General features: G+C 37.8%; 1 protein-coding gene across 5 annotated transcripts in view; it reads left to right on the top strand.

Annotated features, from left to right (window-relative positions):
- Positions 1-12,231, top strand: part of LRP1B (LDL receptor related protein 1B) — a 1,078,540-nt gene that overhangs the window by 941,387 nt on the left and 124,922 nt on the right. For all 5 annotated transcript variants that reach the window (XM_075829239.1, XM_075829241.1, XM_075829238.1 and 2 more), the window contains exons 61-62: positions 5,611-5,799; positions 8,362-8,510. In XM_075829239.1, the coding sequence (XP_075685354.1) occupies positions 5,611-5,799; positions 8,362-8,510 (338 nt within the window). The remainder of the gene's footprint in view (positions 1-5,610; positions 5,800-8,361; positions 8,511-12,231) is intronic.

The following is a 12,231-nucleotide window of genomic DNA, read 5'->3' as shown; positions in this document are numbered from 1 at the left end:
ATCAATGGGTTTTAGGCCAAGCACCAGCCATGCTTTTTACGTTTTTATGCACATTCGATGTTGTGTATTTTATGGGTTGTTACTTTATAACAATAGAAAGGAACTATTGTTTACAACACAATAAAAACTAATGGCAAGCCGAAAGTAAAGCTGGTTGCCATAGGGATCTATCTCAACCAGTAAAACATTGAATTATATTGCCTTTTCCAGCAGGCTTGACAGCTAGGATGATAATCACTGCACATAGCTGGAACTCAACAGAAACCAACAATTATAACACATTTTGACATAATGGATATCAGCTTTATAATATTTTTTCCTAATGTATCTAACTTATGGGATTATTTCCTCCAGCTTGGAGTAAGCTTGACATTAGATACAATGCGAGTCACCTAATAAATATGATTCTATAGAAAAAATCTCCTTTAGAAAGTGTTCAGAAAAGGGAAATACTTCTCTGGAAACATTTTTTATGATGCTTATTTGGTCCTGACTGCGAGGGGTGGTCATAGGACAACACATCAAGCCATAAACATGGAGTGTGAACTTTGTTTACTGCCAAAAGTTCATTTAAATGGATGTTTGGTTCAGTCAACTTATCAGGTTTTGTGTCCCCCAGAGTAATGCTAATCCTGGTGGTTCCTACAGCTGCTGGGCCCCCTCGTGATCAGCTCAAGAAACAGTGATGTAACTTATTTTTCCCTCAGCATCATTGCAGGGAAAATGGCATACATTTTAAGGGATATTTCATCTTAGTTTCAGAAATTAAATATAAGTCCGTAAAAGAAAAATCATGTGTTTTTCTTTCTTATTTAAAAAAAAAACAAACATGTAGGTACTTATCTTTTTAAAAAAAAACTTCCGTAAGGGGACTTTTTGAGGCAGATTTATCCTCCCTGCAGTTTCCAGGAAAAGGTTGAGTGTATTCCGCTCCCCAGACCAGAAATTGTCAGGGAAGTTTCATAAAAGCGTGATCTGTGTGTGTAGTGTTGCTATCAAGCCTTTTCTTGGCCTTCAGCAGTACAAAAATGCTGTCATCTGTCATTAAATCTCCCACCCTCTCATAAAATGAGCTAACTCTGCTGACCCCACCATCTAATGATAATGAGATGACTCTGCTGACAGTGTTCCAATCTACACAGCAAAGTTGCAATTAAAACCCAGTTTAAATAGCATATACTTTCTGATGATATATCCCCTTTACAGCATCAGATGTCCATGTTGATATTAGTGGTAGTTATCCATTCTCCAGAGCTTGATGTAGCTCTCAGCTTTGGTTTACAAAAAAAATGTGATCAATCTTGATTGAGAGATCCTTCTAAATTACCTCAAATGTCTGATTCCTCTCTTGGAGGGTATAACCTTTTCATATATTTTATGACATACAATTCACAACATATTCATATGCACATATACAAGAAAACAAACAAAAGTCTTGTACTAAAAATATAGTAAAAATTGAAATCTATTATTAAAGATCACACTTATATTAATGTCTATCAATCACAATGTCATTTGACAAAAAGGTGTATTTTGTGTATATTATCGTGACAACATACAGAAGAGCTGTCATTAAAGGGGTTGTTCACTTTGGACAATCTCTACTTGTTAAAAGGATCCTTTGACAATAAGCAAATCACAAAGTGTCCCCCTGCTGCGCTCCCAGCGATCAGCTGTAATCAATGGGGTTGTAAGTGTTAAATTTTCCTGCAGCATCACCACAGGAGAAATGAGGCATTACACAGTGCCTGTTCAAATCAGTGGGTTGTTTCTGTAATACAGGACAGAATAGGTTCTCCAGAGCTCTATGTAACTGCTCCAAAATCTGATAAGAAATGAAGATCCCAAACACAAAATCCCCCTCTATAAATTCAGAATTCCTTAAAAAGGTATATGATATTTTTCTATTTTTTTTTTTCAATGGACAACTCCATTTAAAAAAAAAAGTCTTAATTGTTCTTACCGCTACTTCCAGTCCGTCAAACTTTACCTTCACAATTTTTATTAAATGACATTTCGTCTATTAGAATTGTTACTAAAGGAAAGCAAGAATTTCCCACAGAGGCTTTTCAGACCTGTACTTTTTCTTAAATTGATATGTTTTCTAATGTTTAAATTTCAGCCTGAATACTTAAACAGATTTGCTTGGTATATCTTTGAATAACAAGTCAACTGGTGAAAAGTAATTTAAACTGTTGGATGAAAGTCAGATCTTGTTATTAGACAAGTAACATTGGCATCAGAATACTAATTTGTCGTCAAGAAGATGCCTGTGGTTAACCGCAAAGTTTTTGTAATTAACTTTCGACTTTGAATTTAAGCCCAATAAAAAAAAAGTTGATTATTTCCTTTTTCCAATCTTAGTTGAAAACTTCCTTTTAGTCTATAAACTATAGATTTACAAGAGTTTCTGTTATTATTAGAAGAGCTTTTACAAGACAAAACTTTTATCTTGTAGCACCGCTCCATTGCGACATGACAGCAGTAGGTCCGGAATGTTCTCTTTGAAGATGATGATATTCATACGCTATAAAATCACAGGGATATTTTGACGTCTCTTATAAGTTGTTTTATGGTAGTGAAAATTTTGCTTTGTTAAGGCTCCATTGAATTGTTCCTCAAAAAAGCAAAATGATGAATCATCAACAGAATGTTTTTATTGCCGACAAAAAAAGCCAAAAATTATGCAGTAAAACGTTCTGTTTTATATTGTAAAATATATACACTGAATGGCCACTTTATTAGAGACATCCATGTAGTAGCGTGTTGGACCTCCTGTGGCCTTCAGAACCAAAGCAAATCATCGTGGCATAGATTCTCCTAGGTGTTAAAATTGTTCTGCAGGAATATTGGCCCACGCGGACAGGATAGCTTCTTGCAGTTGCCACTAAAGTTTCCTTCTGCGATAGGGTAAACAGCTGCCACGAAAGGATGAACTTGTTCAGCTACAATCCTTAGGTGAGTCCTACTGTTTAAACGTCCATCCACAGGTATCAGGGGACCCAGGATGTGGCAAGAAAAAAATCCCCACAACGTCCTTCCACCTCCACAAGCAAAGAACTGCTCACACCTGACAGGAAGGGTTCATCAATTCATGCTGCTTACGCCAAAATCTGATTTTCCCATCAGAATGGTGCAACAGAAATCTGTATTCATCTGACCAGGCAATGTTTTTCCACTGCTCAGTGATTTACGTTTTGCACTATTTTGCCCCCTGGAGTTTTGCCTTTCTGTTTCTCTTAGACAGCAATTGCACTGGAACTGGTCGTCTGCTGTTATAGTCCATCCGTTCTAAGGAATGACAAGTTGTGCATTTGGACACATTCGTTGGAGCACCAGCGTTGTGTTCACTGACTGCTTGACTTTGCACCACCTATTTGTCAGAACCATTGTTGACATTTTCCTCTGAACCCTTTCACAGGATCCCTTTTGCTGGATAATTTTCCTTGATTCCACCATTCTTGGTGTATTCTCAACACCGTTGTAATACTGGCCCCAGCTTGTCTAGCACTGATGACCATGCCTGATTCGAAGTGGCTCAGATCGCTCGATTTTTCCAATTCTAATGTTGATTCAAACTGAAACTGGTCCATGGAAAAGTTGCTCACTTGATTTTATTCTGCACTCCAGGGCAGTGGCGGTTTAAGCAGACCATAGGCCCTGGGCTGTTACCCAAACTTGGGCTCCCCTTCCGCACCGCCGCCGTGACGTAACTATTGTTAACACTACCTTTTTGTTCAAACCTTGTCACAGGGCTGTGTCCCTACATACTGACAAGTATCACACTGTGCAGGGACACATCCTCCTGACAAGGGGAATTGTCTATCAGTCCTGGACTGCACAAAGACTTTCTGTGAAATACAAGGATTTCCTATAATAAACATGTCAGGAGAGGTGGCAGATTCTCTATAAATCTAGTGACTCACAGGTGACGATTTCTCCGATTATAGTAGTTTATTTTCCTCTTCTTCTCCACCCGGTCCAGACATCATGACGACTTCTCCCAGCCATGACCCACATTTTTGCAGAATTTGAAACTCAGATGTCTTAGACTCCTCACTTTTCCAAATTTCCACACCTATAAACGAAAATAAAATTATCATGGTGCCATATAATGTGCCCCTAAATATAATAGCACCAAACACTGCACCCCTCAATAAAATAATACCATACACTGTAAAGTAAAGCACCACATACACAAAGCCTCCTGTAGATATCACACCCCCACCATAGATAGCGCCACACACAGCCCCCTGTAGATATCACACATCCCCCTATAGCTAGCACCACACACATCCCTCATAGAGAGTGTTGCACACAGCCCCCTATATATAGTGTCACACAACCCCCCTGTAGAGAGCTCCACACAGCTCTCCCCTTTTTTAAATAGCGCAACACTGCCCCCCTGTAGAGAGCTCCACACACATAACCTTGTGAATAGTTCTACACAGCCCTCCCCCTTGTATATAGGGCTACACAGCCCTCCCCCTTTGTAAATAGTGTCACACTGTGTTCCCCCCTTGTATATAGTGTTACAGAGCACTCCCCCGTTGTATATAGGGCCACACAGCGCTACCCCCCAAAAAATATATATTTTACTTACCTTGCCCCTTTCCCACGACGGCCGCACGCATGCGCATCCGCCGTGCGTAAGCATGCGCAGGCTGGCGTGATGCAGTATGTCATCACGTCAGCTTGTGCAGGGAGTCTTCCCAGTGCTTTATAGTCTGCAGGCCTAGCGTGGACTGCAGCCTATAATATTCATTTGTATCTGAGTCCTGAGGACTCAGATACAAGTGAATGTGGCTGCCGCAAGCACCTGGCCCTGTCCGGTGCTAGCGACACCACCGGGCATGAGGGGTCCGAGGGGACCTGTGCAGTCATGTGCGGTTCAGGTGGCCATGGTCCCGCTGGGAGCCGCCTCGAAATGCCCAAATGATGTTCCACCACTGCTCCAGGGTTACGTGTCTTTTTTCATCCAGAGAAGCTCCAATCGTGAAAGGGCATGTGTCTCTAAGAAAGTGGCCATTCAGAGTGTGTATAATTCCCAAAAATAACCAAAGTGACACAAAAATACTTCTAAGTAATTTTAGAAAAACTGCACTTTCAATTCGACTTTATAACATAAAAAAGACACATTTTTAATAAATAGATGCAATTTCTAAAAACAGCGCATGATACAGTATTCCTTGACAGACATATAGTAAATCCCTAGCTTTATATTACAGCATTGCCTGCACTGGTACAGTATTATTTTAAAATAATGATAAAATAGTTAAAACAAACCCATAAGAAGATATCCAGATCGGTAATGATTTTTACAGGTAAATACGAAGCATCTTTTAAATATTTAACATGCCATTTGTTTTGTAGATTGTAACTCAGGTAATGTGCTTGTTAGCTAAAGCGGGCCATTTTCTTCCCAGTGGTTGGCCAATCTTGGATGTTATTAACTTGCAATATAAAGAAGCCAGAGAGCCTTGAGGCTTGTCACTGTAATTATTCAGAAGACATTATGTAGCAATTGTATCTGTCTGACTATTCGCTGTTAAATATTTCAGTTGGCAGTCTCCCAGTGATTCACATTAATCTTATCATTTCTGATTACAGTCCCCAATCAAGAGATCCAGAGTGTGATATCCTTAACATTGTTTGAAGACTACGTCTACTGGACAGATGGCAAAACCAAGTCTCTGAGCCGAGCACACAAAACCTCAGGAGCAGACAAGATGCTGCTGCTTAACTCTTGGCACACCATATCGGACATTGAAGTATACCACGCTTACCGACAGTCTGATGGTGATTATCACTTTCATTTACATTGTATCATTTGAGTGAAATTTACCTTTTTTTTTTTCAAAAATTCATATTTTGTTTTTAATTTTTTTTGTATACATTGTTTTGCAATATGCACTTAAGCCTTCGAACCTGGGGAAATATCATTTCATAGGAAGCTACATTAGTAGGGTAAAAAGAAAAAAACAAAACTAACAAAAATCTTTTTTGGAAGGTTTTTCTGGGATTTTATAAATGTCACTAAAATAATAAGGCATTGGATGTGCACACACTTCCCAATATAGATGGTAATACAATTCCAAGTTCTGGTCTTAGGGACTTCAGCTGCATGGGGAAGGGGTTGTTCACAAACAGAATGTCCATAAGGTAAGGGAGTCCTTTAGAAGGTCTTATCTATCAAAGAGCAACCAGTGTTAATTTATCTAATGCAGTTTGGAGTCTAAATGTTCTACTGTACTCGGGTTAGATGTTATGGAACAATGTCCATAGAGAAGACATATTTTTGAAACATAAGCCTCAGTATAAGGGTAATTTTACACGTCCCAAGACAGCACGTTGATCTGCGCTTGTTTGCTCCATTCACAAGGATTGAGTATGGGGACGAGCGCTCATTACTACGATCGCATTCCTATCATGTTGGCAGCTCGTCTCTGTTTACATAGGGAGATGTGCTGCCGACAACGATAATATTTAAGGCATTTAAAACAATACAATCAGCCAATGAACGAGCAGTTGCTCGTTCATCGGCTGATCGTTGGCCGGTTTACACAGGGCAATTATCGGGAACGAGCATTCTGAGAACGCTTGTTTGCCCGATAATTGGCCAGTGTAAATGGGCCCTAAAAGGTGTGACTATAAATGAACTCAATGTTCAATTTGTAGGATTTCCTAACCTGAGCAGGTCTTCCAGGATCTATTATTTTCACTTACTGTGGGAAAAATGTCACTTTTCTCTGTGGGAAAAATTAACTGACTACCCCATATATGATTCAATACCTGTGGGCCCTCAGGATGGGGGAAGAAGAGAAAGACCAAATAAAGGTCTCAAGGAAAATATAGAAAAATATTAGATGATTTTTACAAACTTTAGGAGTTCGATTTGAAACAGAACAAGATCAAGGTAGAGGATGTTTTTATAACTAATGGTGTAAAAAAGCCGAAACAAATTAGCAATTCCAGTTGGAAATTTTCTTTCCAGTAAAGTGAATCTCCACCTTTTAACTCTATGTTGTTTCTGGGTCCATCTTTCTGTGCTAATTTTTAATTTCTTATTTTGTCTTCATAGGTATCGGAGCTTAGTTTTTCTGATGCAGATTTCCAAAACCTTTGCATAGACATAGCCATATCATAAAATTCTGGCTGCCTGCACCCACCACTAGGCTTCCTTTATTATTATATATGCAATAAGTACTCTCGCTCCCCTAGTGGTCACGACAGTAAGAACTGCATTATGTTAAAGGTGGTTTTTCATACTGATGACCTATTCACAGGATAGGTCATAAGTATATGATCAGTGGGGGTTCGACACCTGGACCCCACACCGATCAGCTGTTCCCGCTGCCTCCAGGCATTGAATATTATGCAGTAGTTGGTACCGGAAGTAGAAGGCTCCAGTAACAGTATAGTGGCCATATTGGGTTACTGCATCTCTGCTCATATCGACTTAAATAAGAGCACAGCTGCAGTACTGCAGCATAGCCGCTATACTGTTCCCGGAGCCTTCGACTTCCGGCACCAACCACTGCATAATATCTGATGCCTGGACTGCTAATCAGTGCAGGATTCAGGTATCGGATCTCCACCGATCATGTACTGATGAAGTATACTATGGATAGCTCATTAGTATGAAAAACTGCCCCATGCCTGGACAACCCCTTTAATACTATGCAAGGAATTTGTAGCTTTGTATAAATAAAAAATGGAGCTCCGAAATTAACCAGTACACAATTTGAATGCATTTCTGTTTCATTTTATCTGGATATCATATTTATTAATCATCTATACTGAATTGAAAGGTGGCGTTCTTATAGCAATGTGGTCCAGACAATGAAATAGCTGTGTCCTTTGACTGTGCAGCTGACAGGTCGACTTTAATTTGAATGTACTATCTGGCAAAGTCGCTACTAAATTATTAGGCTTGGCCGCTAAATTGTTACTTTGACTTTCTTTTGAAAGGAAAGAAAATAAACCGTAAGATTCTTGCAGAAGTTCGACATTTTAATGAACATTTTAAATGTGAATAAATCTCAGCCTGTTGCTATGTGAAACCCAGCTCTAATCTTTCATTTCCGGATGTAGGCAGCGTACAGGTGTACTCTCATCTGTATGCATCCTGACACACTTGACGGTCTCCTAAATGACTTTTTATGTAGTGTGCGGGCAGCACTCTGTTATCACAGTATCATAGTAACCATTTTATTAACGACTAGATACATGTCCTTGTCATAATGCATTTCGTGTAGTTTTTTTTATTAGGTCCCTTCTTCTGTTTGAACCGTCTTATTAGAGAATTCAATTAACTTTATATGCATGGAAATATGATGTATTGTACCATTGTCTTTGTAGTGCCTGACCACCCTTGTAAAATTAACAACGGATACTGCAGTCACTTATGTCTATTATCGCCCCACCGGTCACACACCTGTGCCTGCCCCACTAATTTTTACCTCGCAGAAGATAATAAGACATGCCTGTCTAACTGTACCGCCAGTCAGGTGAGTTCTTCTCACAAGAAATGAGATGTCACGAGATGTTATGTCTTCTGCTGTTTTGTTTTTTTTCTCATTAGAGCAAAAACATTTTGTATTTGTCTGTTATCTATACATGAAGTTCTTTTAAAGATCAACAATAGTTAGATGTGAAAACTCTTTAACCTGTTTACATTTTTATTATTGTACACAAGAAAATGACGACAGCACTTGGCGAACACTAATGCCACCTAAAACACTATATATAAATAAATATGCATTGCTGCTGAATCTACTTACAATTGTGAGGTTCTTAGCGCACATTTTGATCAAATTGTGTAAGCCCATCTGCCACGACAAGACGACCTTAATTATTAGGTGGGTCCCTACACTGAACTAACACCCTATTCTGGGTTTGAGTCTTCAGAATATAATTGGGGATGGCAGGAACCAGCTATAAACTAATTAAAATTAACCTACGGTAGGATGGGAGGAGTGCAAGATCAAAAATGGAGGCAGTCACTACCCCCACATATATAGAATTCACAAAAAAGTTTGATCAGCAATGCATATTTATTTATATATAGTGTTAAGGTGGCATTGGTGTTTGTAGAGTGCGGTCGCCATTTTCTTGTGTATTGTTTTGCAGTCACAGGCGTACTGGCACCTTTACACATTTTTTTCATTTTGCTGGAATGTGCTGATCAAACTTTCTTGTGTATTCTTTATTATAGTAGTTATTTTGTTGCACATAGAGGGCAGTATTATAGTAGTTATATTCTTGTATATAGGGGCAGTATTATAGTAGTTATATTCCTGTATATAGGAGCAGTATTATAGTAGTTATATTATTGTATATAGGGGCAGTATTATAGTAGTTATATTCTTGTATATAGGGAGCAGTATTATAGTAGTTATATTCTTGTATATAAGGGGCAATATTATAGTAGTTATATTCTTGTATATAGGGGGCATTATTATAGTAGTTATATTCTTGTATATAGGGGCAGTATTATAGTAGTTATATTCTTGTATACAGGGGGCAGTATTATACTAGTTATATTCTTGTATATAAGGGGCAATATTATAGTAGTTATATTCTTGTATATAGGGGGCATTATTATAGTAGTTATATTCTTGTATATAAGGGGCAATATTATAGTAGTTATATTCTTGTATATAGGGGGCATTATTATAGTAGTTATATTCTTGTATATAAGGGGCAATATTATAGTAGTTATATTCTTGTATATAGGGGGCATTATTATAGTAGTTATATTCTTGTATATAAGGGGCAATATTATAGTAGTTATATTCTTGTATATAGGGGGCAGTATTATAGTAGTTATATTCTTGTATATAAGGGGCAATATTATAGTAGTTATATTCTTGTATATAAGGGGCAATATTATAGTAGTTATATTCTTGTATATAGGGGGCATTATTATAGTAGTTATATTCTTGTATATAAGGGGCAATATTATAGTAGTTATATTCTTGTATATAGGGGGCATTATTATAGTAGTTATATTCTTGTATATAGGGGGCATTATTATAGTAGTTATATTCTTGTATATAGGGGGCAGTATTATAGTAGTTATATTCTTGTATATAAGGGGCAATATTATAGTAGTTATATTCTTGTATATAGGGGGCATTATTATAGTAGTTATATTCTTGTATATAGGGGCAGTATTATAGTAGTTATATTCTTGTATACAGGGGGCAGTATTATAGTAGTTATATTCTTGTATATAGGAGGAAGTATTATAGTAGTTATATTCTTGTATATAGGGGCAGTATTATAGTAGTTATATTCTTGTATATAGGGGCAGTATTATAGTAGTTATATTCTTGTATATAGGGGCAGTATTATAGTAGTTATATTCCTGTATATAGGGGGCAGTATTATAGTAGTTATATTCTTGTATATAGGAGGCAGTATTATAGTAGTTATATTCTTGTATATAGGGGGCAGTATTATAGTAGTTATATTCTTGTATATAGGGGGCAGTATTATAGTAGTTATATTCTTGTATATAGGAGCAGTATTATAGTAGTTATATTCTTGTATATAGGGGCAGTATTATAGTAGTTATATTCTTGTATATAGGGGGCAGTATTATAGTAGTTATATTCTTGTATATAGGGGGCAGTATTATAGGAGTTATATTATTGTATATAGGAGCAGTATTATAGTAGTTATATTCTTGTATATAGGAGGAAGTATTATAGTAGTTATATTCTTGGGGCTTTAGGGAGTTGGTATGATGTATGTTAAAGCACCCATCTGTATGCAGATCACATATAAAAGTTGTCTAATAGCGGGTGGCAGATCATGTCATCCTGACATTCTCCTCTCACCCATTTGACAGTAAAATGCCTGTGACGTCATTGTGTCGTCATGGTTTTCCATGGCAAGAGCCCAATTACAGGAAGGAAACTTCCATTTCGGATCTCATTGACAAACACAGCTCTTACCTTGAGCACTGTGCTTATGGATCATTTGAGCTTCCTGTCACTACACATTGTCCGCTTTATCTCTATAATGGTCAAGCACTATACCGCGTGATCTAGATAGGTGACGGGAAGGAGTTAAGAAAAAAAGTACAATTCTGTTTGGTTAAGTTTTCAGGTCAATAAACAGAGTTCCCTAGGGATGAGAATATATTCATGGACTGATGGTTGTATCTCAGCTAGCCTTCTTCATATAAACGTTTACAGGGGAATAAAACAACCTGCACATTTTTATTAGCTCGAAGAGACTTATGTTTTCCTTTACGCTCAAAAAAAGAGAGAAAAAAAAAGAATTAAGATAAATTATTACATTATAATGTGCAATTCGGAAAAGTTCATTAAAATTGGATAAATATTTTATGTATTCAGTCCTGGATCTAATTCTCTGTTACCATAATATACTGTACCCGGCTTGGAATCAATTTTTGCAGTCACAGAATAATTTTCACTCAGCGGCAGAATCCTACAAGCAGGTGTCTCTTCTTTTTCATTACTAATTCCCTTAAAAGATAATCACATTCAAAATGTAATTTCAGCAGAAATAATCTAAAATAGTGAATAATAAAAAGGTTTTATCCAATTTTTGACAATTTCTACTAAATGTCAAAAACTTCCAGGCTCATGGGTTGTCTGGTGTGTGAAAGTGAAATAGTCAAGAGACACTTCCTAGGAAGGAATGGGAAATGGCAAGTGTGAGCTAGACGAAAAAACGTCTATTGTAAGAAGCAGCGCCACCGGCTGTGCCATATGCAGTCTCTGACTTGTTACTGCCACTTTTCAAAGTCCACCTCCAGGCCCCACTCCCAGGATCCATGTTCTACAAGTCACGGTGGCCATAGACTGCTGTTATCCCATACTGGATTTGCATGTGCCTCCAATTTCATGGAGACAAACGGAGGTTTAATGTATGGATTTTTATCTTTTATCACATTCTGTATTGTGAATACGGTGCCTCCGTGTGCTGCTATGCAGGGTCCCTTGCATGGAGCTTGGCCTAGTGTGCCAACCCTTACTGGTCTTGCTTACCTCAATAGATCTCTTTTTTTAATTCTCATTGTGATGCAAATGTGATGTAAATTAACAAACTTCCTAATAAGCTGGTGACGAGCTTGTATGTATACGCAGTCGCAAATCTGAGCAAGCAAAGCTGCAGTGTAAAGCATGGGGAAGAGTAAAACTCAGAGTCTCTGATAAAATAGGAATTTTAGACTCACTATAGACAATACAGCTA

The sequence above is a fragment of the Rhinoderma darwinii genome, chromosome 6, assembly GCF_050947455.1.
Source record: "Rhinoderma darwinii isolate aRhiDar2 chromosome 6, aRhiDar2.hap1, whole genome shotgun sequence".
Classification (NCBI taxonomy): domain Eukaryota; kingdom Metazoa; phylum Chordata; class Amphibia; order Anura; family Rhinodermatidae; genus Rhinoderma; species Rhinoderma darwinii.
This window is presented reverse-complemented; position numbering and strand designations above follow the sequence as displayed.